This window comes from Streptopelia decaocto (assembly GCF_964273445.1).
Source record: "Streptopelia decaocto genome assembly, contig: HAP1_SCAFFOLD_1144, whole genome shotgun sequence".
NCBI classification, from domain to species: Eukaryota; Metazoa; Chordata; class Aves; order Columbiformes; family Columbidae; genus Streptopelia; species Streptopelia decaocto.
Genome location: NW_028116169.1, coordinates 18,626 through 44,000, shown reverse-complemented (window position 1 = coordinate 44,000; position 25,375 = coordinate 18,626). Strand labels below are relative to the sequence as shown.

Sequence of the window (25,375 nt, the reverse complement as noted above, 5' to 3'; positions counted from 1 at the left end):
GCACCATGGCGGACGCGGCCTCGCAGGTGCTGCTGGGCTCGGGGCTCACCGTGCTCTCGCAGCCCCTCATGTACGTGAAGGTGCTGGTGCAGGTAAGGGGCGGCGGGGGGCCGGGGAGGGGGGGCGCGGGGCCCGGTACCGGCTGCCTGTCCCCGCGCAGGTGGGCTACGAGCCGCTGCCGCCCACCCTGGGCAGGAACGTTTTCGGGCGCCAGGTCTACCAGCTGCCCGGCCTCTTCGCGTACGGTGAGTCTGTCCCCCCCGGGGGCGTCCCCGCGTCCCGCTGTCCCCCGTGGGGCGTCCCCGCGTCCCGCTGTCCCCCGTGGGGCGTCCCCGCGTCCCGCTGTCCCCCGTGGGGCGTCCCGGGGTGACGGGTCCCCGCTGTCCCCAGCCAAGCACATCGTGAAGGTCGATGGAAGAGCGGGACTCTTCAAGGGCCTCACCCCCCGCCTCTGCTCCAGCGCCATCGGCACCGTCGTGCACAGCAAAGTGCTGCAGGTACTGGGGAGATGGGGACACGCTGGGGACCCGGGGGCTCTGCCAGCAGGGACTGGGGACACAGGGACAGCGGCAGAGCCTCCCCCCTCCCCCGCGGCTGCGCTGACCCTGCGCTTCCCTCCCCAGCGATACCAGGAGGCTGAGCAGGCTGAGGTGGGTGAATCCTCCATCTGTCTCTCCCTCCCTCCCGCTGCCCTGGGGGGGACACCCGGCTCTGGGGGCTCCTGAGCCCGCACTGGGGGGGTCGGGGCCCCCAGGGGTGGTGGGGAGGGAGCGGTGCCTTTCGGGGGCTGTTCCCCACCCGATGCCTCTTTCCAGCCTGGAAGCAGCAAGAAGGAGCCGGTGTCCTCACTGGAGCAGGTGCTGAAGGAGGTGAGGAGGGCACTGGGTGCACGGGGGGCTCCGTGTGATGTTGTCACCCCCGCCGTGTCCCCCTGACCACCCGTTTCTCCCCCAGACCTCCCGAGAGATGGTCGCTCGCTCCGCCGCCACGCTCATCACCCACCCCTTTCACGGTAGGTGACCCCTCCACAGCCGGTGACAAGCGCCTGTTGCTCCCGTGTCACCCCAGGGTGTCCCTGAGCCCCTGCTGACCCCCGTGTCTGCCCACAGTGATCACCCTGCGCTGCATGGTGCAGTTCATTGGCCGCGAGACCAAGTACAGGTAGGGGCTGGGGGGCTGGGGCTGCTGGGGGTGGAAATGGGGCTGCCATGGGGGGGCTGCCCGCCCGCAGAACCCCCTCTGACTGCGTCACCCTCCTTTTCCTCCCCGGGGCAGCGGGACACTAAGCGCCTTCACCACGATTTACCGAGAAGAGGGCATCCTGGGCTTCTTCGCGTGAGTGCTGACAGTGGGGGGGCTGCAGGGTCTGCCCCCCAAAATCCATGGAGTCCCTACCCAAAATCTGTGGGGCTTCGCTTGCCGTGTGGGTGTTATTTGTCCCTCCAGCTGCAGCTCTGCTCTCCCATCCTGCCCTCACCTCATGTGCTGCTGGGGTCCCTGATTTCCCCTTCTACCCCCTGGGGGGGCTTCCTGGCACTTGTAGCCACCAGCCCTGGGATTTGCGGGTGACATTTGACATTTAGAGCCGTTAAAACAGAGCAAATGTATATTAAAATTTCCCCCTCCTGCTCTCGGCGGCTGGGTGGTATTTTGGGTCCCTCCACTGCTCCTCTCTGCGCCCACATCCTCTCAGAACCATTCGTCTGAGCGTTTTGTCTGCGGGGCGGGGGGTTCCCCCCTTCACGCGGCTGTTGGGGACACAGGCGCTCCCCCCGTTCCCGTTCCCCGGAGCTCACGGTCCCTCTTGTCTTGCAGCGGCCTCATCCCCCGGCTCCTCGGGGACATCCTCTCCCTCTGGCTCTGCAACATGCTGGCCTACCTCATCAACACGTACGCGCTGGAGAACGGGGTACGGGCTCCGCGCCCCACTCGGGGGGCAGGACGACGGCAGTGAGGGATGGGGGAGGCTCAGGGGACATTTCAGGGGGACAGGGCCCCGCTTTGAGGTGGCGGGGGCTGAAGGTGCCGTTTCTTCCCGTGCAGGTCTCCACCATGACTGAGATGAAGAGCTACTCGCAGGCAGTGACCGGCGTGAGTACAGCCAGCGCGCGTGTGTGCGTACCCCCGGCTGCGTGACACCCGGAAGCCTCCGTCCCTGGGGAAATGGGGTGTTAAGGAACCCCCCCTGTCCTGGGGGTGGGGGGCAGAGCCAGGTGCTGAGCCCGCAGGGGACGGAATGTTCCATGGGCTCACGGCTTCCACGTCGCCTGGCCCCACATGGAGCCGCCTCTCTCCCAGGGGGACCCTGGGGATTTTTGGGGCTCATTCTGCCCCCACAGGGGGAAGCGGAGGGGGGTGGGTCCCTGGGGGGGCCGTGAGCCGCTGCCGACCAGCCCTGCTCCTCTCCCTTGCAGTTTTTCGCCAGCATGCTGACCTACCCCTTCGTGCTGGTCTCCAACCTGATGGCCGTGAATAACTGCGGGTGAGTCCGTTGGTGCCCCCCACTGCCCCCACCTGCCGCGAGGGCCGGTGTGGTGACAGCTGTGTCCCCCCGCGTCCCATCATCTCCAAAAAACACCTTTCCCAACTGCGTGGTTGGCAAAGAGGCTCCAAATTCACTGTGGGGTCGATTCCCTCATCAGTTGCACTGTGGTGGGGGGCCTCTAAAGGTCCATTTTGGGGTTTTGCTCAGTGCGGAGCTGCGGAGGTGACAGAAATAACCCCCCATGGGGTCTCTCCTTCCTCCTTCCCCCAGGCTGGCCGGGGGTCTCCTCCCCTACGCGCCCACCTACTCGTCCTGGCTGGATTGCTGGAGCCAGCTGCACCGGGAGGTGAGTGACCACGGCCGCACTGTCCCCGGCCACCAAAGAAAAGCTGGGTGGGAGCCCCACGGGGCTCGGGGCAACCCTGACTCACCGCATCGTGGCCATCTCCGTCTTCCAGGGCAACATGAGCCGAGGGAACAGCCTGTTTTTCCGCAAGGTGCCCGCGGGGAAGCGCTACGTGTGGGACGAGAGGAGGTTTCGTTGAAGCTGGAGCCGGGAGGGGGAATCGTGAAGCCGACGTCGGGCTCTGGGGGGCAAAGAATTATGAGAGAGTGGTGATTTCTATACAGTTTTTTAAAATCATTTAATGCTGAGAGATGAAGACGGGTGTGCGAGAGTCTGTTGTTGAGGCCGCCTGGTAAATCCACCGGCAGAAATCCCTCTCCTGCTTTCCCCAGTTACTCCAGAAGCGTTTTCCCAGCCTTGGTCCCGGATGAGGCTGTTTCAACTAAGGAAATTCCCCCTGGAAACATCAACCCCTTAAAAATAACTACGAGTTTTAAAGACGGACTGTAAAGCATCACAGAACTTGGGGAGCGATGTCCCCAACCCCTCCAGGGGCCACTCGTTAACGGCTGGGGATAATTACAGTGCAGCAGCATGGGTGGTGGGAGGAGAGTGCTGCCCCGAGGCCTTGCGTGCCTCAGTTTCCCCTCTCGGAGCTGTAGTGGGTGGTGGGAGCAGCAAAGGGATCGATCCCACTGTTGGCAGCGCCCACAGGGGTGTCACAGCACCCCCAGGTAAGAGGGGACGAATGGATGGTGACACATCTGGCCTGTGACAAGAGGGTTGGTGGGTGGGTTGCACACCCTCTCAGGGGGTTGTACGCCCAGGAGGAGGCTTGTGCGGCGGTTTGCACAGCTGGGGGGTGTGGCACAGCTGGGGAAGGGGGTTGCATAGCCGGTGGGGGGGTTGCACATGCAGCAGGAGGATTGCACGGCTGGGAGCGTGTGTGCAAAGCTGGGAGGTGAGTTGCACACCCGGTGGGGGGTCACACACCGGTGAGAGGATCGCACACCCATTGCGGGTTGAACGGCTGGCCCGGCGCTGCACAGGCCGCGGGCGGGACGCACGCTCAGCCGGCTGTTGCACACCCGGGCGGGGGTTGAACGGCTGGCCCGGGGCCGCTCCAGCCGCCGCGGCCGCTCCAGCCGCCGCGGCCGCTCCAGCCGCCGCGGCCGCTCCAGCCGCCGCGGCCGCTCCAGCCGCCGCGGCCGCTCCAGCCGCCGCGGCCGCTCCAGCCGCCGCGGCCGCTCCAGCCGCCCCGCCGCGGGGTGCCCGGGCGGTCCCGGGGGGCGGTCCCGGGGGCGGGCGGTCCCGGACGTCCTCCCGGCGCCATGGCGGAGGCGGGGGGCTTGCTGAGCGGCGGCAGCGAGCGGCGGTGCCGGGAGCGGCTGGCGGCGGCGGGGGCGGCTCGGCGGGGCGCGGCGGCGGCGGCCGCGGTGCTGGTGCCGCTGTGCTCGGTGCGGGGCCGCCCCGCGCTGCTCTTCACGCTGCGCTCCCGCCGCCTGGGCGGGCCCCACAGCGGCGACGTCAGGTACCGGCACCGGGGCGGGTGCCGGGGGGGGCGGGTACCGGTACTGACCCCCCGGTAACTCCCGCAGCTTCCCCGGGGGGAAGCGGGACCCGGCGGACACGGACGCGGTGGCCACGGCGCTGCGGGAGACGCGGGAGGAGCTGGGGCTGGAGCTGGGAGCCGAGACAGTCTGGGGGCAGCTGCGGCCGCTGCCCGACCGGGTACCGGGAACGGGGAACAGGGACCGGGGGCGGGAGCCAGCGGACACGGTGACAAGGACACCGGGGCGGGGATGGGGTCGTGGGGCACGGAGGGTGTTTGGGGGCACGGAGTGGCTGGAAACACTGAGGACATGGGGTGACAAGGTCGTGGGGTGACAGTGATACAAGAGCAGAGTGGCAGGGACAGTGCAGTAGGGACACAGGTGACGGGGACATGGGATGACAGGGACACAAGGGCAGAGTGGCAGGGACGAGACAGCAGGGATACAGGTGACAGGGACACATGGGCAGAGTGACAGGGACATGGGGTGGCAGGGGGTGAGCGCGACAGAGAGCACAGGCTGCAGACCAAGAGGGGGTGACACACGATGGGTGTCAGGATGTGGCGCAGGGTGTCCCAGTTGGGTGCAGGGGGTCACAGTGAGTGGGTGGTGCTTTGGGGAGGGGGTTTGTCACCCCCGTCCCTTGCTGTCACACCTTCCAGCAGGGACAGCTGGTGGCTCCTGTTGTGGCCAACCTGGGGCTGCTGGAGAACTTGACGTTGACTCCCAACCCTGACGAGGTGGGTGACCCGCGCGGGCCATGTCCCCTCCCTGGGGTCTCCCCTTCCCTGGTGATGTCCCTGGCCACCCCTTTGCCTGGTGACACAGTGGCAGATGTCCCCGGCCACCCCCTCGCAGGTGGAGGAGATCTTCACGCTGCCGCTGGCGCATCTCCTGCGGGAGGAGAACCAGGGCTACACCCATTTCCGCACCGCCGGCCGCTACAGCCACACCTTCCCCGTCTTCCTCAATGGGCCCCACCGGGTCTGGGGGCTCACGGCCATCGTCACCGAGATGACGCTGGAGCTGCTGGCGCCCGACCGCTACCGCAGGAAGACCCACGTGCTGTCCCGGAGCCCCTCAGTGTGACGTGGGAGGGGACAGGGTGGCCCCCAGGGGGTGTTTTTTGGGGGGGGCGCGTACAAGCAGCGCTGTCCCCGTCCCTCGGTTCTGTGGCTTCGTGTATTGCAGGGTGACTCTGCCATGCACACGGGGATGGCGGGAGGGGACGGTCACAGGGAAACCGCTCTGTCCCCCATCGGTGCCACTGCCCCCAGGGTTCTGTGGGCCCCTGGTTGATGTCACACACTGTGATTTAGTAAAAAAACCCTGCGTTTTTGAACCATTTATGACAGTTTCTAAGTCACGGCTGGGCCTCAGTGCCAGCACCCTGGGGTGCTGCCCCATGACCAGACCCAGAGAGGGGACATGGAGTCGCATGGGAAGCCAGGATCTCCAGTCTGGGGGTGTCGAGGCCCCAGCTGTGTGATCCCCTGATTCCTGGAGATCCCCCCCGATCCCTGGGGATCCCCTGCTGTAGGTGAGGCAGGACCCAGAGTCCCCCAGCACTCCCTTCCCACCCCCAGCCTCCTCCTGCCCCGTTCCAGCAGAGACAGGAGCCTGTGAGCACAGCGGCGTTTATTGGGGACCCCCAAGTGCTGTAAAACCCGCCTCGTCCCCTAGGCAGCCCCCCGAGAAGGAAGCGGCCATGGCCACTGGAGCCACCACCACCCCTCCTCTGCCACCGGCTCCTCACGCTGATGCCGCTCGGGCTTTGGCTTCCTCGTAGCGCCGCATCCTCGCCTCCAGCTCCGGGCGGAAATGGCGGATGAGACCCTGTGCCAAGGGTACGGAGTCAAGGGGGCTGGGGGAGCCCACCAGCTCCCCCCAGCCCAAAACCGCCCCCCTCCCCACCTGCACGGGCCAGGCCGCGCCGTCGCCCAGGGCGCAGATGGTGTGGCCCTCGATCTGTTTGCTGATCTCCCACAGCGCGTCGATCTCGGCCACCTGCGCGTTGCCCTGCACGAACCGCGCCATCACCTTGTTCATCCAGTCGACTCCTGCGGGGATGGGGAAGGACGTGGGGGTCCTGCAGTGCACCCCCCCATTTCCCAGCCCCCCACCCGCCCTGGCCCCCCGCTCACCTTCCCGGCACGGCGTGCACTGCCCGCAGCTCTCGTGCTTGTAGAACTCGATGAGGCGAGCGATGGCTTTAACCACGTCGGTCTGGGGAGGGAGGGGGGTTGAGGGCCCCGCCACAGCGTGGGGGGCCGGGGAGGGGGCTCCCCCTTACCGATTTGTCCATGACGATGACGGCGGCTGTGCCCAGCCCGCTCTGCGCCTGCACCAGGGCGTCAAAGTCCATCAGCACGGTCTCGCACACCGACTTGGGGAGAAGCGGCGTGGAGGAGCCCCCCGGGATGACGGCCAGCAGGTTGTCCCAGCCCCCCCGGACACCACCTGGCACAGAGAGGGGAACAGGATGGGCTGAGCTGGGCCCAGCACCAGCCCAGTGCGGCTCAGTGGGGCGGCCGGCGGCGCTTACCAGCGTGTTTCTCGATGAGCTCCTTCAGCGGCACCGACATCTCCTCCTCCACGGTGCAGGGGTTGTTGACGTGACCCGAGATGTTGAAGAGTTTCGTCCCCGAGTTGCGCTCCCGCCCGAAGCCGGCGAACCAGGCGCCCCCCCGCCGGCAGATGGTGGGGGCCACGGCCACCGTCTCCACGTTGGCCACTGTGGTGGGGCAGCCGAAAACACCTGGAAGCAGCAGGAACTCTCAATGGCCGCTGCGGCAGGACGGCAGCGCGGGGACAATTGGCTTTGTCCGGTCGCCGTCATTTTGTGCCAGCGAGAAACGAAGGTTTGTGCCGCCGAGCGCAGCGGGGAGGGCCGGGGCCGTACCCACGTCGGCGGGGAAGGGCGGCTTGAGGCGCGGCTTGCCCTGCTTGCCCTCGATGGACTCGATCAGCGCCGTCTCCTCCCCGCAGATGTAGGCGCCGGCGCCCCGCACCACGAACACGTCGAAGCCGTACCCCGAGCCGCAGGCGTTGCTCCCCAGCAGCCCGGCCTCGTACGCCTCCCGCACGGCCACCTGCGGCGGGGACGGAAGGGTGGGTCTGGGGGTTCCCCGCCGGTGCCGGGGGGCCCTGCCCGGCGCTCACCTGCAGGTTGGAGGCCTCGTTGTAGAACTCTCCGCGGATGTAGATGTAGGCGGCGCGGGCGCCCATGGCGCGGCCGGCCACCAGGCAGCCCTCCAGCAGCTTGTGCGGGTCGTGCCGCAGGATCTCCCGGTCCTTGCACGTCCCCGGTTCCCCCTCGTCCGCATTCACCACCAGGTATTTGGGCCTGGGGGGTGGGCGCTGTCAGGGCTGCCCGCGGGGAGGCCGCGGGGCGGGGCCGGGGCCGCTCTCACCTGCTGTCCGGGGGTTTGTTCATGAAGCTCCACTTGAGGCCGGTGGGGAAGCCGGCGCCGCCGCGGCCGCGCAGCCCCGAGGTCTTGACCTCGCCGAGGATCCAGTCCGCGCCCTTGAGCAGGATCTCCTTGGTCTTGTACCAGTCGCCGCGGCGCAGCGCGCCCTGCAGCCTGCGGGGGCGGCCGGTGAGCCGGGACGGCCGCACCGGGACCCCCCCGCGGCCCCCGCTGCTCACCTCCAGTCGTGCCGCCCATAGAGGTTGGTGAAGATCCGGTCCTCGTCCCGCAGCGACCCGAACTGCGTCTTCTTGGGCGCCGTCTGCGGGAACACACGGACTCAGCACCGGGGACACCGGTACCGGCGGGACCCGCCGCGGACCGGATCGGATCGGATCGGCCGGGCGCTGTCCCCGTCCCCGCTCACCGAGTAGGCGGCGGCGGGCAGGCGCCGCAGCGCCAGCAGCTGCCGGGCGGCCATGGCGGAGCGGGCGCCGGGACCGGCGCCGGGACCCCCGTCACCTTCAGCCGCCCCCGCAGCGTCGCGCCGCGATGACGTCAGCGGCGAGCCCCGACGGCGCGGTGCAGCGGTGACGCCAGCGACCGGGGCGGTAGCAGGGGCGTGACCACATGACGGAGGTGTGGCCACACGGCTGAGGGCGTGGCCACACGACACGGGGGCGCGGTCTCTCGAAGGGGGCGTGACCAGGCTGGCGCCGCGCCCGCGCTGCCGCGTGCCCCGGGCGCGGGTCGGGTTTCGGCCGCTGTAACCGGAGGCTCCGGGCACCCCCCGCAGCGCCCCCCGGGGCGCCCCGCTCCGACCCCCCCGGCCCGGGGGGGCTGCACCACCCGCTCCGCCCCGGGCCCCTCCGCGGGTCCGGCGGGTCTCACTCTCCCCTGGCCGCTCTCCTGTTCGGGGCCATGTTCCCCCCACCGGCGGTGGCCTCGTCCCGGCGAGGGAGCGGGGCCGGGGCGAGCGCTGGGGCTGGGGGATCCGGTTTCCCTCCCGTCCGGCCCCGGGGTGGGGAGAGGGAGCAGGGACCGTTGGCGAGCAGTGGGACAGGGTGGCGGGCAGCATGTTCTTCCTCTTCCGTGGGCCCCAGCGCCAGGGCACCGGCAGCCCCGCGCCCCCCGCCTGCCGGGGCACCTCCCGCCCCCACGGCCCCAGTAAACGGGGTGGCCGCCGTCTCCGCTTGGCCCCGCAGCTCTGCGGGCACAGGGGTCCCAGCACCACCGGCACCCTGGGGAACCGGGGGCGGCCCCACCAAGGTGGTGCACCCCCCATGGAGCATCAGCAGGTCACCGAGGAGCCGGGGCCCCAGCCGCCCCCCACTTTCGGGCAGGTAACCAGTGGTGGGGGCGAAGGCCGGGGTACAGCAGGGCTGGGGGACCCTGAGTGCCCCCGCAGGGAGAGGCTGGGGGCCGGGGAACAGCTGGGCGGCTCCCCACATCTGGAGCAGAGCGGCCAAGCAGGGAATAATCCGGTGGATTATGTTTGTGCGCGGGCACAGTGCCCCCCCCCGCCTGCCCTGCATATCCTCAGATATTCCATAAAAACCTCAAATCCCCGGGCAGCCCCCGCCGCTCTCACACCGGCCCCGGCCCTGGCGGGGCGGCAGCCCCCAGCACCGTGCCAGCCGGCCCCCCCGGGGCCAGGCATGCCCTGCGGCGCGGGGCGGCCCCCAGCCATGGGCAACTGCACCAAGACCCCTGAGCGGAGGCTCCCCAAGGTAAGGCCGCCCCGTGCCCGCCCTGGCGAGCAGGAGGAGGGTGGGGGGAGCCCCGGCTCAGTCGCCCCCCTTGCCGCCAACACCTACTCTGCCTGCAGGACGGGAAGCCGCGCTCCGGTGCTCCGGTCCCTGGCACCGGGGACGCCGAGGACGTGGCGGAGGCGGCGCAGTCCCCGCCGTTGCAGAATTACTCGGTGCTGCAGGGGCTGGTGGGGCCGGCCTGCATCTTCCTGCGGCAGAGCATCGCCATCACCCAGCTGGTACGTGTCCCCTCCCCGCGCACCCGCCGCACCGGGCACCGCGCTGCCGCCCGCGAGCCGGCGGGGGATTTAGGGCAGGATCCCCGGGGGGATCGGTGGGAGTAGGAGCCCCTGATGCCTCTTCGCACTTTCTCTTTCCCAGGATCGAGAGCTGCGGCCTGAAGAGATCGAAGGTGAGGAGACGTGGGGCCGGGGGACAGGGAGGGGATGGCGGCGGTGCCGGTGGTGACACCGTGCTGTCCCCAGAGCTGAAACAGGCCTTCCGGGAGTTCGACAAGGACCGCGACGGGTACATCAGCTACAAGGACCTGGGCGAGTGCATGCGGACCATGGGCTACATGCCCACGGAGATGGAGCTCATCGAGCTGTCCCAGCAGATCAGTAGGTGGTGGGGCATGGGGAGACCCCTCCGCTGATCCCTGTCCCCCCACCCCGGTGACACCCCCGTTCTCCCGTAGCTGGGGGCAAGGTGGATTTTGACGACTTTGTGGAACTGATGGGCCCCAAGATGCTGGCGGAGACGGCGGACATGATCGGGATCAAGGAGCTGCGTGACGCCTTCCGCGAGGTGAGGGGACGGGGACGGCACAGCCTGGCGCAGGCAGCTGCCGCATGCCCGGGGTGACACGCTCGCCCCGCAGTTCGACACCAACGGGGACGGGCAGATCAGCATGGCAGAGCTGCGGGAGGCCATGCGCAAGCTGCTGGGGCAGCAGCTCAACTACCGCGAGGTGGACGAGATCCTCAAGGACGTGGATCTCAACGGGGACGGCCTGGTGGACTTCGAAGGTAGGGGCGGGGAGGGGGCCGGGAGCATGCCGGGGGATATTGGGGATGTTTAGTCCGTGTTCTCCCTCCGGCAGAGTTTGTGCGGATGATGTCGCGCTGAGGACGGCGCGTGCCAACACGGGAGCCGAGCCCCCGCCGTGCCTTACGAAGACGGGGGGTGCGGAGGAGCCGCCGGGCGGTGGCGGGGCCGTGCGGGGCAGCGCGGCACCCGAGCCCGGGGCAGGGCCCCCGCTCCTCCGGTGCCCGCGGTGTCAGACCCGCCCCGGCCACGCGCCCGCCCGGCTGTCGGCGCCCAACGGCGGCGTGGGGTGGCGGGGCCAGGCCCCTTTTTGGCGCAGGTTTGGCTGGGCAGCGGCCGGTCACCTCTGCTCCGTCCTGCAGCGTCCCCGTCCCCCCTGGGCTCACCCCACCCGCTGTTCTCCAAAACTCCAGCTGGTTGATCCTCCAGCCTCCGCTCCGACCCCCGTACCCAGCGCCGGGGCAGGGAATAAATCCTCCTCCATGTCTCACCCGGGGTGTCTGAACAAATGTGGTAACTTTTTCAGGCTTTACCCTTTTGCAATGAAAAACTCTCTCTACAGACTTTTGCTTGTCATGTTGCATTTAAATAGAATTTGCTCGTGACCGTTCCCTCCACGGTTGAGAAGCGGAGAAATAAACGTAACAGCAGAGTCAATTCTACTGTTAAGCGGCGTTCTTTATTGTATCAGCGCTGGGGAACGCTGGGGATCATCCTCCATAAGCGCTCCAAACGCTGGATGCTCTCGCATTGCTTATATTCACATAATTATTACATATGCATTACAATTTTTGAAAATTTTGGCATACAGTGCTATACTAAGAAATAATTTGTGATGTTAGTCATAATTGTTTAGTTTCTTACAATACATCTATTAATTATTAGTTAAAGATAAACTAAGCGCTCTGCTTCTAAACAACGTGTAACTGAATGTTCTGTTTCCCTCTTGTCACGCAGAAGGATCTAAGACTTGAAAAATATCCCCTTGTTTTGCAGGAGGTCGGAAAGCACTTACCATGTCAATTGGTTAATGATGGGTATGTCTTTTCTAACTTAATCACAGTGTACGTTAATGTAGCAGCTTCTCTTCAGTTCCCCCCTTTTCAATATACTTGCAAATTCTTTTGCAACACTGATCTACAAAATATTATCATCTTGTGTTGCAGTACGGGCATAATTATCTGTTACTGGATAGCAATACCAAAGAGAACATTGTAGCACCACACAAGTAAAAATTCTTAGCGTTAAAATTAGGGTCACAGATATAAAGTAAAATTTTTAATACTCTGGGCAAAGCCCAAATTTCACTTCGTAAGAGTAACAAAACTAAAATTCACTATTGTCAAGATTATAATTATCCCCAATGATGCCCACAGGGGATATTTTGCAGTTTGGGGAGCCCTGGTGGGGGATGATCCCCAGCGCTGATAAAGCAGAGGATGCTGTTTAACAGTAGAACCGACTCTGCCGTTAAGTTTATTTCTCCGGGTCAGTCGCCCCCACCGGGTGCAACAACCGGCGCGTCTCCCGGTGCGCCCGGCCCCGCTCGGCTGGCCGGCCCGCGGCGGCGGGAGGCCCGCGGAGCCCGGCGCGGCCGCTGGGCCGTTCCGGGGTGGCGGCGGCTCCGGCCCCGCTCGGGATGAGGCGGCGGGAACCGCTGGTCGCGCGGGGGGAGGTGGGCGGGGCCGACGCCGCGTGTCTCCACGGTGACGGGCGGGGGGGCGGGGCAGGAGCGCGGCGGCGTGATGACGTATGGCGGCGTGGCGCGCAGGCGTCATCAGGGCGAGCGGCGGCACCGGCGGGGGGAGGCGGCCGGGTCAGGCCAGGCCGGGCCTGCGCAGCGGGACCGGGCCGGAGCCGCCGCGCTCCGCTCTCCCCGGGTCTCGGGTCGGGTCTGTAGGGTTGAGCTGAGCTGAGGAGAGGCGGGCAGCGGCGCTACAACCGGCGGGGCGAGCGCGGGGGCCGCCCACCGACCCCCGCCGGGCTCCCGGGCCCCGGCAGCGGCGGGCGGCCGTCGGGGATGTCCTACAAGCCCATCGCTCCCGCCCCCGCTACCCCCGGAGCAGCCAGCGCCAGCCCCGCCCCGCCGGGGCCGGGGGCACCACCCGCCGGTGAGCGCAGCCCCTCGGTAACCGCGGGGGACGGGGGGTCCCGGGGAAGCGGAAGGAGCCCCGGTGGAAGGGGGGGAGCCGCCGTTAACCCTCCGTTCCCCGCAGCCACGAGCGTCCCGTCGCCCTCCGGTTCGGTCCCCGGCGCCGCCGCCGCGTTCCGGCCCCTCTTCAATGACTTCGGGCCGCCGTCCATGGGCTACGTGCAGGTGAGTCGGGGGGCGGCGGCGGGGCCGGGGGCTCGGGGGCGGCGCTCAGCCCCTCCGTTCCCTCCCGCCCCCGCAGGCGATGAAGCCCCCCGGGGCTCAGGGCTCGCAGAGCACCTACACCGACCTGCTCTCCGTCATCGAGGAGATGGGCAAGGAGATCCGGCCCACCTATGCCGGCAGCAAGAGCGCCATGGAGCGGCTGAAGCGGGGTAGGGCGGCCGGGGCGGGACACGCACACCGGGCAGCCCCCGGTGCCGCGTCCCCTCCCCTCGGAGCAGGGAGAGGCTGATGCGGGGTGTTCCTGTGCTTCTCCCCGCAGGCATCATCCACGCCCGGGCGCTGGTCAGGGAGTGCCTGGCAGAGACAGAGCGGAACGCCCGCACGTAACGGCTGCTGTCACCCGGGATCCCCCCCGGGGACCCCCGGTGTCCCTGCCCCGCTGGCGGCGGGGGGCGCTGTGTGCTGCCCGCACCCCCCCGGCTCTCTGCTCTTTATAAATGCGTGTTTTTATAAATAAAGGACATGGTTGGGACTCTGCCTTGTGCTGTGTCCGCGGGGGGGTGCGGTGGGTGCTGGGGTGGCTGAGGCGTCCCCGGGGCTGCTGGGGGAACACGGGGAACGCTGCTCTGCGGGGTGTAGCTGGGAAGGGGCTGGGATCGGGAAGGGCTTGGAGCTGCGCTGTGCCTGGCCGAGAGGTGCAGGAATGAGCAAACCCCGCTTTTAACTCTTAAAATAATGGGTTTCGAAAATAAAAACCTCGGGTTTTCCTCCGGGCAGCGGCAGCTTGGGCCGGGTGGGGGTCGGGCCGGGGGAGCCGGCGCACGCGGAACGCCCGTGCAGCGGCGCTCCCCGCCTTCCGCCTTCTGACGTCACGGCCCCCCCTCCCTACGTCACGGCCGTCTCCGTGGGAACGGGCTGTGATGTCACGGGCCGAGGGGCCGGTTCGGAGCAGCGCAGGTTCGGCGGGGCGGCGGGTGGGGGGGCGGCGGCGGCGGGGGGCGAGCGGAGCCGAAGGGATCCGGAAAGAGCCGAGCGGAGCCGAAGACGGGCCGGGCGGGGCCGAGCGGGCGGGGGGCGCGTCGCCATGGGAACGGGGCGGGCTCGGGAGCGTCGCAACGGGCGCCCAGCGGGCCGGGCCGGGCCGGGCTGAGCCGGGCCGAGCCGGGATAACGGGCGCCCCCGCAGGCGCTGCCCCCGGCGGCGCTGCCCCCCGCCGCCATGCTCATCAAGGAGTACCACGTCCTGCTGCCCATGAGCGTGGACGAGTACCAGGTGGCCCAGCTCTACATGATCCAGGTGGGGCTGGGCGCCCAGCATGGGGGCTGCTGTGGGGCTGAGCATGGGGGGCTGAGGGGTTGACCGTGGGGAGCTGGGGGTGCAGGGGTTTGTGAGGCTGAGCATGGGGGGCTGGGGGCTGCAGGAGGCTGTGAGGCTGAGCATGGGGGCTGTGGGGCTGAACGTGGGGAGCTGGGGGTGCAGGGGTTTGTGAGGCTGAGCATGGGGGGCTGAGGGGTTGACCGTGGGGAGCTGGGGGGTCCAGGAGGCTGTGGGGCTCAGCATGGAACCTGTGAGGGTTCAGGGTGCTGTGGGGCTGAGTCTTTAAGGGATGTCGGGGGCTGTGGGGCTGAGCACGAGAGGTGTAGGGGTCTGTGGGGCTCATCCTGGAGCCTGGGGGGCGCAGGGGCCCTGAGGCTGATCCTGGAGGATTGGGATCAGTGAGCTCTGGGTGGGTTTGGAGCCGCTGAGCCAAGCGGGGGGGCCCTGGGAGTGGGTGTGGGGCTGGGGGGTGTGAGCACAGGGGAAATGGGGGTTGCGGGTGGGTACAGGGACCCTGGGGGCCTGTGAGGTGCCAGGTTTGGGGGGGCTGTGCTCACCCCACCACTCTCCCCGCAGAAGAAGAGCCGGGAGGAGTCGAGCGGCGAGGGCAGCGGCGTGGAGATTCTGGCCAACCGACCCTACAGCGACGGCCCCGGCGGCAGCGGCCAGTACACCCACAAGATCTACCACGTGGGCTCCCACATCCCCAGCTGGTTTCGGGCTCTGCTCCCCAAAGCCGCGCTGCAGGTGGAGGAGGAGTCCTGGAACGCGTACCCCTACACCCGAACCAGGTGGGACCCGCTGGGGACGCGGGGCGGGCTGTGGGGTGGCCGTGCCACCAGGCTTAGCCCTGTCCCTGCACATCCCCCAGGTACACCTGTCCCTTCGTGGAGAAGTTCTCCATTGACATCGAGACGTACTACCGGCCGGACGCGGGCCAGCAGACCAATGTTTTCAACCTGAGCGCGGCTGAAAAGAGGCAGAGGATTTTGGGTGAGCGCGGGTGCCACGGGGCTGGCTCGGGGTGCCGGGCAGGACCCGGTGCCTGCGGGGGTTCCCCGCGGTGCTCCCCGGCTGGGTGTGTGGGTGCGCAGTGGTGCCCGATGGGCTCAGCTTCTCGGTGTATGCAACATGCTTGGCTGTGCTCTTTGCACTGGTCCTCGCGTTTTGGGGACAGATATGTGGGGACCCTGGCAGGGGAAAGCGCCTGCACCCCCAGCTCCCTGCCCTGAGCTCCCTTGGCAGCGCTGCTAAACTAGAGTCTGTGTTGAAGATGTTTTGGGAAGCAGTTCTGTCCATTGCCTTCTTCCCTTGCCTGTTTGCAGCCCTCCCCTTCCTGGTGCCAGCCTGCTCCTCGCTACTTCCCTGTCCCACACAGTCTGGCTTGACTTTGCCTCTCCGGGTGTGCACGGGAACCCTCACTGGGATCCTGCGGGGCGTTTCGGATCAGATGGAGCTGGAAAAGCCTGTCCCTGTTTTCCCACCCCCTGTCCTGCTTCTCCTGCTCCCCAGGGCTTTGCTCCAGATCGCTCTCCAGCTCTGGGCATCTCTGCTGCCTACTGGGGGAACTGGTGGGCAGAGCGGGGAGCCTGGGGTGCGATTCCTCCCCCACCAGCGGGTTCGGCCCCGGCGCCGTGGCCTCCCTTTCCCGGGGGTGTCAGTCTGGTTGTTTTAGGCGCTGGAGTGCAAAGCATGACGCGCAGCCTCTTAAAATGGAGGCCTAAAATAGGCACTCGGAGGAAATGATTCATCTGACCTATTTCTCTTATTGGCTCTTGCGGCACCGGGGATGTCCGGCCGGGATGCTGGTGACTTGGGCCTGGAGGGACAAATTCTGCCCTTGCCACCCCCAGGCAGTGACAGGGACCCAGCGGACAGAGCGCAGCCGTGTACCCGCTGCCCTGCCTGGTCTTCCCCGTGGTGCCCGTCCCGTAGGGATTTTCTTTGCCAGGTCGTGCTCCCCCCCCGGTGTCCCGTAGCACCGACAGATTTAAACCCCATCTCGCGTTTCAAAGGGCGGCAGAGCGAACGCCGCGGTTCGTGTCGGGGTGAACCACGGGGACAGCGGCCTCCTCGCCGGTTTTCCCGCAGCGATAAAAGCAAACGGACCCTCCAGTTGTCACAGGAGTGATGCTGTTGGGAGCTGCAGGTCCTTTCCCAGCTCCTCGCTGTGACCACAACGTGTGGCCGTCCCGGCTGCTCGGCCAGTGCTGGTGTGCGGGCTCGTGTTCGCCCCACTGCTTCCCAGGCTCTGGCTGTTCCGTGGGCTTGGGGCAGCTCTGATTTCCATGGTGTGGCTGCAGAGATGCTTGACTGGGGGGGCACGCAGGGCTGTGCTTCAGGCAGGAAGATGTGGTCCCCCAGGGTGTCCTCTCAGCCCCTCTCACCACACAATTTAGACACCCTGGGCTGTTTTCCCACCCTGGGGTGTGTTTCGCAGGCTGGGGGGGTTGGAGGGGTTGCAGCACTTTGCACCTCAGCTCCCGCCGTGGGAAGGGCCCGGCTCCAGCGCACCTGCCCTGCAGCTGCCCTCCTGGTCTCACTCTTAAAAGTCCTTTTTTCTCCTTTTTTCATTTTTTTGGCCCAAGCTGAAGGCAGAGGCCAGTGGGCACCTCCAGGGCACAGCCTGGGGATGGGCTGGGGTGACAGTGCGGGGACAGCTCTGCAGGAAGGTCCTGGGACCAGCGGGGTACCCTGGGGCCCCCAGTGCCCCCCAGGCCAGACTGGAGGGATCTGGCCTGGAGACGGGGCTGGAGCAGCCAAACTGCAGGAAATTTTGTGCAGGCTCAGGCCCAAATGGCCCCCCGAGGGCCATTGGATCATGTTTTTCTGGGTGCCATCTGTGCTCTCCCCCTACAGTTATGGGGATGCCACCTCCATTTTGGGGGCTCACTCCCATTTTGTTGAGAGGGGGGCTTTGCCATCGCATCCCTCACCTTGATGGGGGCTCCTCCTTAGTCTCATGGTGGTTTTGCTGAGCTCTGTGTCCCATTTTGGGGGGACCCTCGGGTCTGGGGGGCAGACGGTGGGTCTCAGCACCGCACCGAGCTGCTGGATGCGCCTGCTCCTCGGCACCAGCCCCCACGTCCCCCGGGGTCGCCGGGGCCGCTCTCCCAGCTGCCAAATCTCCCGCTAATGCATGTATGTGTGTCAGCCCGGCTCCCCGCACGCCTCGCTGCCTCCGTGCCCCCCCGCGGCCCCCGGCGCCTCTTGCAGCCACAGGGCGCCGGGTCCGGCCCCCACGCAGGGATGGGACACGTTCAGCTGCACCCAAAGGCACCTTTGGTGTTAAACCCACGGGGATGGAGAGCGTTCGTTACTGATTGTTGGATGTGTGGCTCGTGGGAATAATTTCCTGTGCATTTTTAGAGTCACAAAATCATTTTGCTTGGAAGACACCCTGTTTTTTTACCCCGGTTTTGTCCCTGAGGGGTCTCCCGCCTGCCCATGTCCCCTTGCTGAGCACCCCAGGGTGACAAGCGCCGTTTTCCCCACAGACACCATCGACATCGTGCGTGACCCCATCTCCCCCGGGGAATACAAGCCCGAGGAGGACCCCAAACTCTACCGATCGGCCAAGACGGGCCGGGGGCCGCTGGGGGACGACTGGCTGGAGACGGCGGCCAGCGGGACCCTGATGTGCGCCTACAAGCTCTGCAAGGTGGAGTTCCGCTACTGGGGGATGCAATCCAAGATAGAGCAGTTCATCCACGACGTGGGTGAGTGGGGACATCCCGACCGCTGGCCCCTTGGTGCTGCCGGGGGGCAGGTTTGGCGGGGGACACCCCGAGCTCGCTCCCTGTCCCCCGCGACGTGGCAGGTTTGCGGAAGGTGATGCTGCGCGCCCATCGCCAGGCCTGGTGCTGGCAGGACGAGTGGACGGACCTGACGATGGAGGACATTCGGCAGCTGGAGGAGGAGACAGCACGGATGCTGGCGCAGAAAATGGCCAAACGTGGCGAGGCCGAGGAGCCCCCCACTGCTGGGCCCAGCTCCGAGGGGCGGCCGGAGCCGGGGGGGCCCAGCGAGCAGGACGGAGGAGCCGAGGCACAGGTTGGGGCCGATGCCTCTCCTGACGATTCCTTTGCCAAGCAGTGGTCCACCTCCTCCCGCTCCTCCTACTCTTCCCAGCACGGAGGTGAGGGGCTGTGTCCTGCAGGGGTGGCGTGGGGACCCCCAGGCCCCCCGGGTGCTCTTCGCCATAGGACATACCTCAGGGGACCCCCTCTTCCCTGATTTGGGGCTCTGGGTGCCCCAGGGCTGGAGGAACAAGTGGGGCTATGGGGCAGGATTGTGGTCTGGCTGCGGGCGCTGACCCGGCGCTGGCGGCAGGGGGGGTGTCTCCGCAGAGCCTGTCCGAGTGGCGGATGCAGAACATCGCCCGCGACTCCGAGAACAGCTCTGAAGAGGAGTTTTTCGATGCCCACGGTGCGGCGCTGGCTCGGGTGGGCTGGGTGTGCCTGACGGGGGCTCTGGGGCGGGGGTGCGAGCACAGGGGTGCTCCCCAAACCCACGGTCCCTTCCCCGCTGCTGCAGAGGACCTGTCTGACAGCGACGACGTCTTTGCGAAGGAAGTGACCAAGTGGAGCTCCAATGACTTCTTGGACACGCTGGAGTGGCCGTCGGAGCTGGATGAGGCGCTGGGTGAGTCGTGAAGGGGCCCTGTCCCCAAACCCTGATGCGGGTGGCCTGGGAGTGGACTGCCCCCCCCGGAAACCCCATCTGGGTTAATTGGAGCTATTTGCTCGCAGTGGACGGAGCCAGCGCCCCCAAGGTGGATGGCGAAGGATTGGGGACGTCCAGCTTCCCCGAGGTGCGTGCCCAGCTCATCCCCTCGCTTGTGCCGTGTCCCCCGCCCGTGCCACCCGTCACAGGTGCTGATGGCAGCGTGTTCCTTCCCGCAGGGCGGCTCGGTGGAGAGCGTGGCGCAGGCGTGCCGGATCCATGCCCTCTTCCTCATCCTCCACAGCGGCAACATCCTGGACCAGGGGGTGGGCGAGCCGGGCTCCAAGCAGGCGGACGTGCAGACGCTGGCGGCCACCTTCGACGCCGTCACCCGCATCCACTTCCCCGAGGCGCTGGGACACGTGGCCCTGCGCCTTGTCTCCTGCCCTCCCATCTGCGCCACTGCCTACGCCCTCGTCTCTAAGTACGGACGGCAGGGCTGTGTGCCGGGATTGTGGGTGAGGAGGGGGTTGTCCCCATGGAAAAGTGCCCCAGAGCTGCGGGAGGGGACAGGAGAGGTGGTGGCCTCAGGGAGAGGACTTTACTTCTCCTGGTGCAGCAAGGACAAGAGGAAACAGCCTCAGGTTGCACCAGGGGAGGTTGAAGTTGGATCTGGGGAACAATTTCTTCCCCAAAGGGCTGTGGGGCATTGGAACAGGCTGCCCAGGGCAGTGCTGGAGTCACCATCCCTGGAGGGTTGGACAGACGGACATGAGGTTCTCAGGACATGGGGCAGGGACAGGGTGGGGGAACGGGTGGACTCCCCCGTGGACTCTTGAGGGGCTTTTCCAATCGAAATTATTCTGTGATTCTATGATTTAGGGCAAGCGGTGGGATGGGATGGCATGGGATGGGGATAACTCCCAGTGCAGCATCCTGGGGCAAGTGTTGTGCGGTGGGATGGGGACGTCAGGGCAGCCCCATTCATCCTCCTCACATGTTCCTTGTTCCCCCCCACCTTGTCCCTCTCAGGCTCAGCCCCTACAGCCACGACAGGGACAGCCTGTCCAGCAGCCAGGACCACATCCCGCTGGCCGCCCTCCCGCTGCTGGCCACCTCCTCGGGGAGCTACCAGCATGCCGTGGGGACCGTCATCGCCCGCGCCAACCACGCCTACAGCGCCTTCCTGCACTCTGGGGAAGGCGCCGGCTTCTGCGGCCAGGTCAGACGGGATTTGGGGGGAGCTTTGCTGCAGGCTCCACCAGGGACCGTGCTCCCCCTGCGCGGGGGCTTGGGGCTCCGTCCCTCCTCACCCTTGCCGCGGTGCTGTTGGCAGGTGGTGCTGCTGGGGGACTGCGTGGGCGGCATCCTGGGCTTCGACGCGCTGTGCCGGAGCCGGGGGGGCGCGGGGGGCAGCCGCAGCAGCAGCCGCCGCGGCAGCCTGGTGAGTGCCGGGGTGGGGAAGGGGGGTTCACAGCCCCGGTGCTGGGGAGCGGGGCTGGTGGGGGGTGTCTAAGCGGGGACCGGCGGTCGCTGTGTTTCACCTGCAGAGCGCGGAGCCCGTGTCCCCCGAGCTGTGCGGCGGCCGGGACCCCCTGGCCGAGGGGGCGGACGGAGCCGCGGGGTCGGGCCAGGCCAGCCCCGAGCCGGGGACACAGAGGGACGTCCACGGCTCCTCGGGCAGGTGAGAGTGACGGGGATGGTTGGCAGCGGCTGGGAACACTGCTCATCTTCCCACTGATTTTGTGCCTTTCTGTCCGCACCAGCCTGGGCAGGAGTGTTGTGCAGGGACAGCCCGCCCTGGGGTGTCCCCACTTCCAGCAGCTCCTCCGGGCTAACGGGGCCATGCTGGGCGCAGAGTTGTCCCCAGGCTGGTGGGATGGGGACGGTGCCGTCCCTCCCCATGCCCACCAGCCCCGCTGTCCCAGCCTGCAGGCCAGCGAGGCCCCGCTGGAGGCAGAGGCGCCGCGGGACGGGGCGGAAAGCACCAGCACCCGCCTCGATTTTAAGGTATCCGGCTTCTTCCTCTTCGGTTCCCCGCTGGGGCTGGTGCTGGCGCTGCGCAAGACCGTCATGCCCGCTCTGGATGGTGAGGACCCCCCAGCCACACTGCCCGCCCTGATCCTCTTGTGGGGCTCAAGTCCTTGTCCCCAGGTTGTGCTCCTCCAGTCCCTGCCAGCCTGAGCTCCCCCAGGGCTTCCCCAAAGATTCTGCTTGGGTTTGAGCCTCTTGCACGCCCAGCCCTGGTCGCACAGGTGTTGCTGTGTGCCCGAGTGTCCCCTTCGCCACTCTGTGCCAGCCCTGGCTGTCACCCGTGTCCTGGGTTTCCCCCCCAGCCTTTCCTCTCGCTGGGTCCTGCTTTGTCCCCGCTGGGTGCTGAGCTCCCGGCTGCGCTGCCCTGTGCCCGCCAGCCCTCGTGCCCCGTCCCTTGCTGGGCAGCCCTGACGTCCCTTGCTGTCCCCTCTCTGTCCCAGTGGCCCAGCTGCGTCCCGCCTGCGAGCAGATCTACAACCTCTTCCACGCGGCCGACCCCTGCGCCTCTCGCCTGGAGCCGCTGCTGGCCAAGGCTTTCCATGCTGTGCCGCCGCTCAGCGTCCCCCGCTACCAGAAATACCCCCTGGGAGACGGCACCTCCTCCCTGCTGGGTGAGCACCCCCCCGGTGTGTCTGGGGGCTCCAGCTCTGCACCCAGAGCACCCCCAGCTGCAGGAGCCCGGTTGGGTTTGGGGGGGCAAAGAGCCCTTTGGGGCTGTGCTGGAGGGGGGTCTCGGGGCAGCCGATGTCCCCAGGGGGCTGGGGTGGCCTCACTGGGCGCTCTCCGCAGCGGACACCCTGCAGACGCACTCTGCCCTGTTCCTGCCCGACGTGGACGTGGCCGCCCCCCCCACCCCCACCAGCAGTTTTGGGGGCTTCTGGAGGGGCGGCGAGCCGGAACCCCCTACTCCCGCCAGCACCAGCGAAGTCGTCAAGAGTAAGTGCCGCCCCCTTCCCACCCCACCCCACTCTGTCACCTCGGGACGCACAACATGACCCGGGACGGATTCATCCCAGCTCTCCCCACAGTCCTGGAGCGCTGGTGGGGCCCAAAGCGAATCGACTACTCGTTGTACTGCCCTGATGCCCTGACCGCCTTCCCCACCATCACCCTGCCCCACCTCTTCCACGCCAGCTACTGGGAATCCTCCGATGTGGTGGCTTTCATCCTGCGCCAGGTGCGGCGGGCACGGCGGGGCGGGTGGCGCCGCTTGTGGTGCCAGAGGGGCTGAGCCAGGGCTGTGCCGCTCGGCAGGTGATGGAGAAGGAGGGACCGCAGCCGGCAGAGAGCGAGGAGAGCTCTATCTACAGCCCCGCGATCCCCCGGGAGAAGTGGCAGCGCAGACGCACCCAAGTGAAGATCCGGGTACGTGCCCTGTAGCCAGCGGGTGTGTGACATTTTGCCGGGACAGCACTGAGCTCCAGCCACCCCTGAGTCACCAGAAAAACCTCGTCCGAGGGGTGATGCAGCCACGAGGGTTTGCTCCTGCCTGCCAGGAGGATGCCAGGGTGGTCCCACAGCCCCACAGGGTCCCTGTGCCACCTCACGGGCTCCCTCGGGTGCCACCCGTGGCCCTGGCTGCTGAGTCCCCTGTGTCCCTGCAGAATGTGACAGCAAACCACCGAGCCAGCGATGTGATCGTGTGCGAGGGCAAACCGCAGGTCCTGAGCGGGCGCTTCATGTACGGACCCCTGGATGTGGTGACGCTGACCGGGGAGAAGGTACCACTGGGCTGGTGGGTGCCACCGGGACCCCATCGAACAGGATGGGGATGTCACAGGGCTGGTGTCACCCACAGCAGGGGATGGGATGTTGTGAACCTGTGTGGGATGTGGGGATGGGGTTAAAAGGGCTTGTAGGTTGGGGATGTGGCTGGATCTGGAGGTTCAGTCCATGCTCAGCCCTTTTCCCCCTCCCAGGTGGACATTTACATCATGATGCAGCCGCTGTCGGGGAAGTGGCTTTACTACGGCACTGAGGTGACGAGCGGCAGCGGCCGCCTGACCTTCACCATCCCTCCAGAGAAGGCTCTGGCCATCGGCATCTACCCCGTGCGCATGGTGGTCAGGTGAGGTGCTGTGGGGGTGCAGTGCCACCTCCGTTCCTTCTCCAGCCCTTTGAGCAGAGCTGAGCGCCCCCTGAGCCCCTCCTGAGCGCCCCCTGCTCTCTCGCCCAGGGGGGACCACAGCTACGCCGAGGCGTACCTGACCGTGGTGGCCCGCGGCACCGAGTCGGTCGTCTTCAGCATCGATGGCTCCTTCACCGCCAGCGTCTCCATCATGGGCAGTGACCCCAAAGTGCGGGCGGGAGCTGTCGACGTCGTACGGTAGGTGCCCCTCTTGTGGTGGGGACAAGCCAACCCTCCTTTTGTGGCGCGGTGACACCCCAGCTGGGGTGGCGCGGGACACCAGCGCAGGCTGCCCTCCTGGTGACGAGCTGGGGGATCTCCTGCCGCCCTCACACCCAGAGGGTTTTTGCAGTTTGCTCCCAGTTTTGGTCCTGAAACCAGTTGTGAGTGATATCCCACAGCTCTGCTGTGCCTTCAGCCTTGCTAAAACCCCCAGGAGGAGGAAGGTTTCGGGGGCAGCACCCATGTGTGGTGTGTTGGGAGATGCTCAGTGGCTTCCCGCCAGCAGGACTGTCCTCGCACAGGCTCCTGCCACCGACACGTGTCCCCTCGTAGGCACTGGCAGGACTCGGGCTACATGATCATCTACGTGACGGGGCGGCCCGACATGCAGAAGCACCGGGTGGTGGCCTGGCTGTCCCAGCACAACTTCCCCCACGGCGCCGTCTCCTTCTGCGACGGGCTCACCCACGACCCCCTGCGCCAGAAAACCGCTTTCCTGCAGAGCCTGCGCACCGAGGTGGGGACACGGGGGACAATGGTGGTGGTGGGGTCCTGTGGGCTGTGCCTCTGTCCTGGGTGGGGTGGAGATGCTCGGAGCTGGACTGAGGGCAGAGCTCAGGGCACAGCGGAGCAGCTCCCAGCCCATGGGTGTCACAACCATCCCATGAGGGTGTCCCAGTCCCTTGGGGTGGCTATCCCTGTCCCCCAGGGTGGCTGTCCCCATGGGAAGGGCCACTCCTTGCCCTGACATTCCTGTCCCTGGGCAGGCAGAGATCAACATCGTTGCTGGCTACGGCTCCACCAAGGACATCTCCGTCTACAACTCGCTGGGACTCTCACCGGCACACATCTACATCGTGGGACGGGCCGTCAAGAAGTTCCTCAACCAGTGCCAGGTACCGTGGGTGGGACTGGGGACAGGCTGGGGCTGCAGGGAACGCTTGCTGACCCCGCTGGGGCTGTAGGAGCGTGCGGTGGCCATGGCCACCCGCTCAGGCTGCCCGTGTCCCGCAGTTCCTGTCCGAGGGCTACGTTGCCCACCTGGCTCAGCTGGAGGCGGCGGCGCTGGCTCATTCCCCCAAGGGACCCCCCCGCCCCGTGCTGGGTAAAGGCACCTACGGCTGCCCGGCGCCCGTCGACTTTCTCCGCAAGCAGAGCCAGCTCCTGCGCTCGCGGGGCTCCAGCCAAGCTGAGCGGGATGGGGGCTCTTCGACAGCCCCCCCCAGCCTGCCCTGGGCCAAGCCGCGCAGCGTCAGCCTCAAGCTGGAGGGTGAGGAGTGAGGGGGACGCGGCCACTGTCCCGCCCAGGAGCGTCTGGGGCTGGAGCCTGCGCTGGGCTCCGAGCGAGGAGGTGAGGCTGCTGGGTCCCCCAAAATGCGTGGGGCGTTGGGAGTCAGTGCTCTAAGCCGCCCTGGGGGCTGGAGTGATCCCCGCGGGGCTGACCCCCCTGCTGCCCCCACCCCGCAGCCCTGTCCCCCCGGTCCCCTGGGGCCGCAGAGCCGCTGCCGGGCAGTGCCGGGGGTCAGCCCTTGGGCAGCTGATGCACTGCCCCCCGGGTCACTTGTCCCCAGGCAGGGCTGGGGTTGCTGCAGCTGCGCCCCAGGGCAAGTGGCACCTCCCTGACCCCCACCTATTTATTTCCGTTCGGTGTCGCCCGCCGTGGGGCAGGGGAAAGGCTGGGATTCAAAACGGTTCCTCCATTCTCTTTGTTTCGTTGCGGTTTGAAATAAAGTGATATAAAAATGAGGCATCGGGGCCCTTGTGTCTGCTCTGTACCCCACCAGCCACACAAAACGCCCCTACAGGTTCTCCCCGCTGGTCCCAGGCAAACCCCTGGTCCTGGGGCGCTTCAGGCCCACAGCATCACACAGGGAGGGTTCCTGGGGCACAGCAGTTGGGTTGTGAACAATTTAGGGCAGGTTGTGGTGAGGAGCAGCCAGCCTGGGCTTATTTAGCAGCTCTACCACATCCGTAACAGGGGCAGCGCTTACTGCAGCAAGGGCTCGGTTTTGCAGCGAGTTTGCGAGGCCTCAGGGCCAGGGCTTGACAAGCTCCCCCTGAGCTGTTCCCGGCCTGCCTGCAACTTTATTTTACCTCATT

The 25,375-nt window shown here is 66.9% G+C and overlaps 6 protein-coding genes across 7 annotated transcripts; 5 read left to right on the top strand and 1 right to left on the bottom strand.

Moving 5' to 3' along the window:
• Positions 1-5: 5 nt before the first annotated feature.
• MTCH2 (mitochondrial carrier 2) lies at positions 6-3,147 on the top strand (the record flags this gene model as incomplete). The annotated part of the gene is made up of 13 exons (XM_082076961.1): positions 6-92; positions 161-245; positions 391-497; positions 624-650; positions 816-869; positions 955-1,012; positions 1,110-1,161; positions 1,276-1,335; positions 1,816-1,909; positions 2,044-2,091; positions 2,415-2,482; positions 2,756-2,831; positions 2,944-3,147. 13 exons carry the CDS (start codon positions 6-8, stop codon positions 3,028-3,030), a joined length of 903 nt encoding a protein of 300 aa, XP_081933087.1. The 3' UTR covers positions 3,031-3,147.
• Positions 3,148-4,148: 1,001 nt separating this feature from the next.
• On the top strand, positions 4,149-5,720 carry NUDT8 (nudix hydrolase 8). The gene is made up of 4 exons (XM_082076960.1): positions 4,149-4,362; positions 4,430-4,562; positions 5,047-5,124; positions 5,243-5,720. Exons 1-4 carry the CDS (start codon positions 4,163-4,165, stop codon positions 5,471-5,473), a joined length of 642 nt encoding a protein of 213 aa, XP_081933086.1. The 5' UTR covers positions 4,149-4,162; the 3' UTR covers positions 5,474-5,720.
• A 282-nt stretch (positions 5,721-6,002) lies between these two features.
• Positions 6,003-9,094, bottom strand: NDUFV1 (NADH:ubiquinone oxidoreductase core subunit V1). The gene is made up of 10 exons (XM_082076963.1): positions 8,222-9,094; positions 8,034-8,116; positions 7,798-7,968; positions 7,547-7,730; positions 7,287-7,476; positions 6,930-7,142; positions 6,678-6,844; positions 6,529-6,610; positions 6,299-6,444; positions 6,003-6,220 (listed from the first exon to the last, which is right to left on the bottom strand). The coding sequence occupies exons 1-10, from the start codon at positions 9,077-9,079 to the stop codon at positions 6,137-6,139; spliced, it is 2,178 nt and encodes a 725-aa protein (XP_081933089.1). The 5' UTR covers positions 9,080-9,094; the 3' UTR covers positions 6,003-6,136.
• Positions 9,009-11,360, top strand: CABP2 (calcium binding protein 2). Its single transcript, XM_082076959.1, has 8 exons — positions 9,009-9,137; positions 9,370-9,524; positions 9,623-9,784; positions 9,927-9,957; positions 10,031-10,165; positions 10,243-10,352; positions 10,426-10,573; positions 10,648-11,360. Exons 2-8 carry the CDS (start codon positions 9,453-9,455, stop codon positions 10,671-10,673), a joined length of 684 nt encoding a protein of 227 aa, XP_081933085.1. The 5' UTR covers positions 9,009-9,137; positions 9,370-9,452; the 3' UTR covers positions 10,674-11,360.
• A 994-nt stretch (positions 11,361-12,354) lies between these two features.
• On the top strand, positions 12,355-13,441 carry CDK2AP2 (cyclin dependent kinase 2 associated protein 2). 2 transcript variants are annotated; one of them, XM_082076965.1, is made up of 4 exons: positions 12,355-12,720; positions 12,809-12,909; positions 12,986-13,118; positions 13,229-13,441. In XM_082076965.1, exons 2-4 carry the CDS (start codon positions 12,895-12,897, stop codon positions 13,294-13,296), a joined length of 216 nt encoding a protein of 71 aa, XP_081933091.1. In that variant the 5' UTR covers positions 12,355-12,720; positions 12,809-12,894; the 3' UTR covers positions 13,297-13,441. The 2 variants fall into 2 exon arrangements, with proteins under 2 accessions (XP_081933091.1, XP_081933090.1); XM_082076964.1 differs by having other exon boundaries at positions 12,356-12,703.
• A 389-nt stretch (positions 13,442-13,830) lies between these two features.
• PITPNM1 (phosphatidylinositol transfer protein membrane associated 1) lies at positions 13,831-25,276 on the top strand. Its single transcript, XM_082076968.1, has 24 exons — positions 13,831-13,866; positions 14,095-14,205; positions 14,803-15,017; positions 15,098-15,219; positions 17,724-17,945; positions 18,047-18,364; positions 18,559-18,654; positions 18,763-18,870; positions 18,978-19,039; positions 19,131-19,375; positions 19,924-20,113; positions 20,228-20,335; positions 20,442-20,575; positions 20,820-20,980; positions 21,366-21,536; positions 21,715-21,861; positions 21,954-22,102; positions 22,180-22,290; positions 22,530-22,646; positions 22,845-22,993; positions 23,102-23,251; positions 23,609-23,792; positions 24,043-24,171; positions 24,290-25,276. The coding sequence occupies exons 2-24, from the start codon at positions 14,128-14,130 to the stop codon at positions 24,554-24,556; spliced, it is 3,633 nt and encodes a 1,210-aa protein (XP_081933094.1). The 5' UTR covers positions 13,831-13,866; positions 14,095-14,127; the 3' UTR covers positions 24,557-25,276.
• The last annotated feature ends 99 nt before the right edge of the window (positions 25,277-25,375 follow it).

What these genes read in the sequence shown, in the direction of transcription:
- NUDT8 (XM_082076960.1), top strand. Translation starts at nt 4,163, where the DNA reads ATGGCGGAGGCGGGGGGCTTGCTGAGCGGCGGCAGCGAGCGGCGGTGC. An exon ending in TGCGGCCGCTGCCCGACCGG is followed by an intron (nt 4,563 to 5,046) that starts GTACCGGGAACG and finishes CACACCTTCCAG; the next exon opens with CAGGGACAGCTGGTGGCTCC. An exon ending in TGACTCCCAACCCTGACGAG is followed by an intron (nt 5,125 to 5,242) that starts GTGGGTGACCCG and finishes ACCCCCTCGCAG; the next exon opens with GTGGAGGAGATCTTCACGCT.
- CDK2AP2 (XM_082076964.1), top strand. Translation starts at nt 12,613, where the DNA reads ATGTCCTACAAGCCCATCGCTCCCGCCCCCGCTACCCCCGGAGCAGCC. An exon ending in GCCGGGGGCACCACCCGCCG is followed by an intron (nt 12,704 to 12,808) that starts GTGAGCGCAGCC and finishes CGTTCCCCGCAG; the next exon opens with CCACGAGCGTCCCGTCGCCC. An exon ending in CGTCCATGGGCTACGTGCAG is followed by an intron (nt 12,910 to 12,985) that starts GTGAGTCGGGGG and finishes CCGCCCCCGCAG; the next exon opens with GCGATGAAGCCCCCCGGGGC.
- CABP2 (XM_082076959.1), top strand. Translation starts at nt 9,453, where the DNA reads ATGCCCTGCGGCGCGGGGCGGCCCCCAGCCATGGGCAACTGCACCAAG. An exon ending in CTGAGCGGAGGCTCCCCAAG is followed by an intron (nt 9,525 to 9,622) that starts GTAAGGCCGCCC and finishes CTCTGCCTGCAG; the next exon opens with GACGGGAAGCCGCGCTCCGG. An exon ending in GCATCGCCATCACCCAGCTG is followed by an intron (nt 9,785 to 9,926) that starts GTACGTGTCCCC and finishes TCTCTTTCCCAG; the next exon opens with GATCGAGAGCTGCGGCCTGA.
- PITPNM1 (XM_082076968.1), top strand. Translation starts at nt 14,128, where the DNA reads ATGCTCATCAAGGAGTACCACGTCCTGCTGCCCATGAGCGTGGACGAG. An exon ending in GGAGTTTTTCGATGCCCACG is followed by an intron (nt 18,655 to 18,762) that starts GTGCGGCGCTGG and finishes CCGCTGCTGCAG; the next exon opens with AGGACCTGTCTGACAGCGAC. An exon ending in TGCAGAGCCTGCGCACCGAG is followed by an intron (nt 23,793 to 24,042) that starts GTGGGGACACGG and finishes GTCCCTGGGCAG; the next exon opens with GCAGAGATCAACATCGTTGC.
- NDUFV1 (XM_082076963.1), bottom strand. Translation starts at nt 9,079, where the DNA reads ATGGGGGGTGCACCACCTTGGTGGGGCCGCCCCCGGTTCCCCAGGGTG. An exon ending in ACGAGGCCTCCAACCTGCAG is followed by an intron (nt 7,477 to 7,546) that starts GTGAGCGCCGGG and finishes TCCCCGCCGCAG; the next exon opens with GTGGCCGTGCGGGAGGCGTA. An exon ending in GCCCTTCCCCGCCGACGTGG is followed by an intron (nt 7,143 to 7,286) that starts GTACGGCCCCGG and finishes TGCTGCTTCCAG; the next exon opens with GTGTTTTCGGCTGCCCCACC.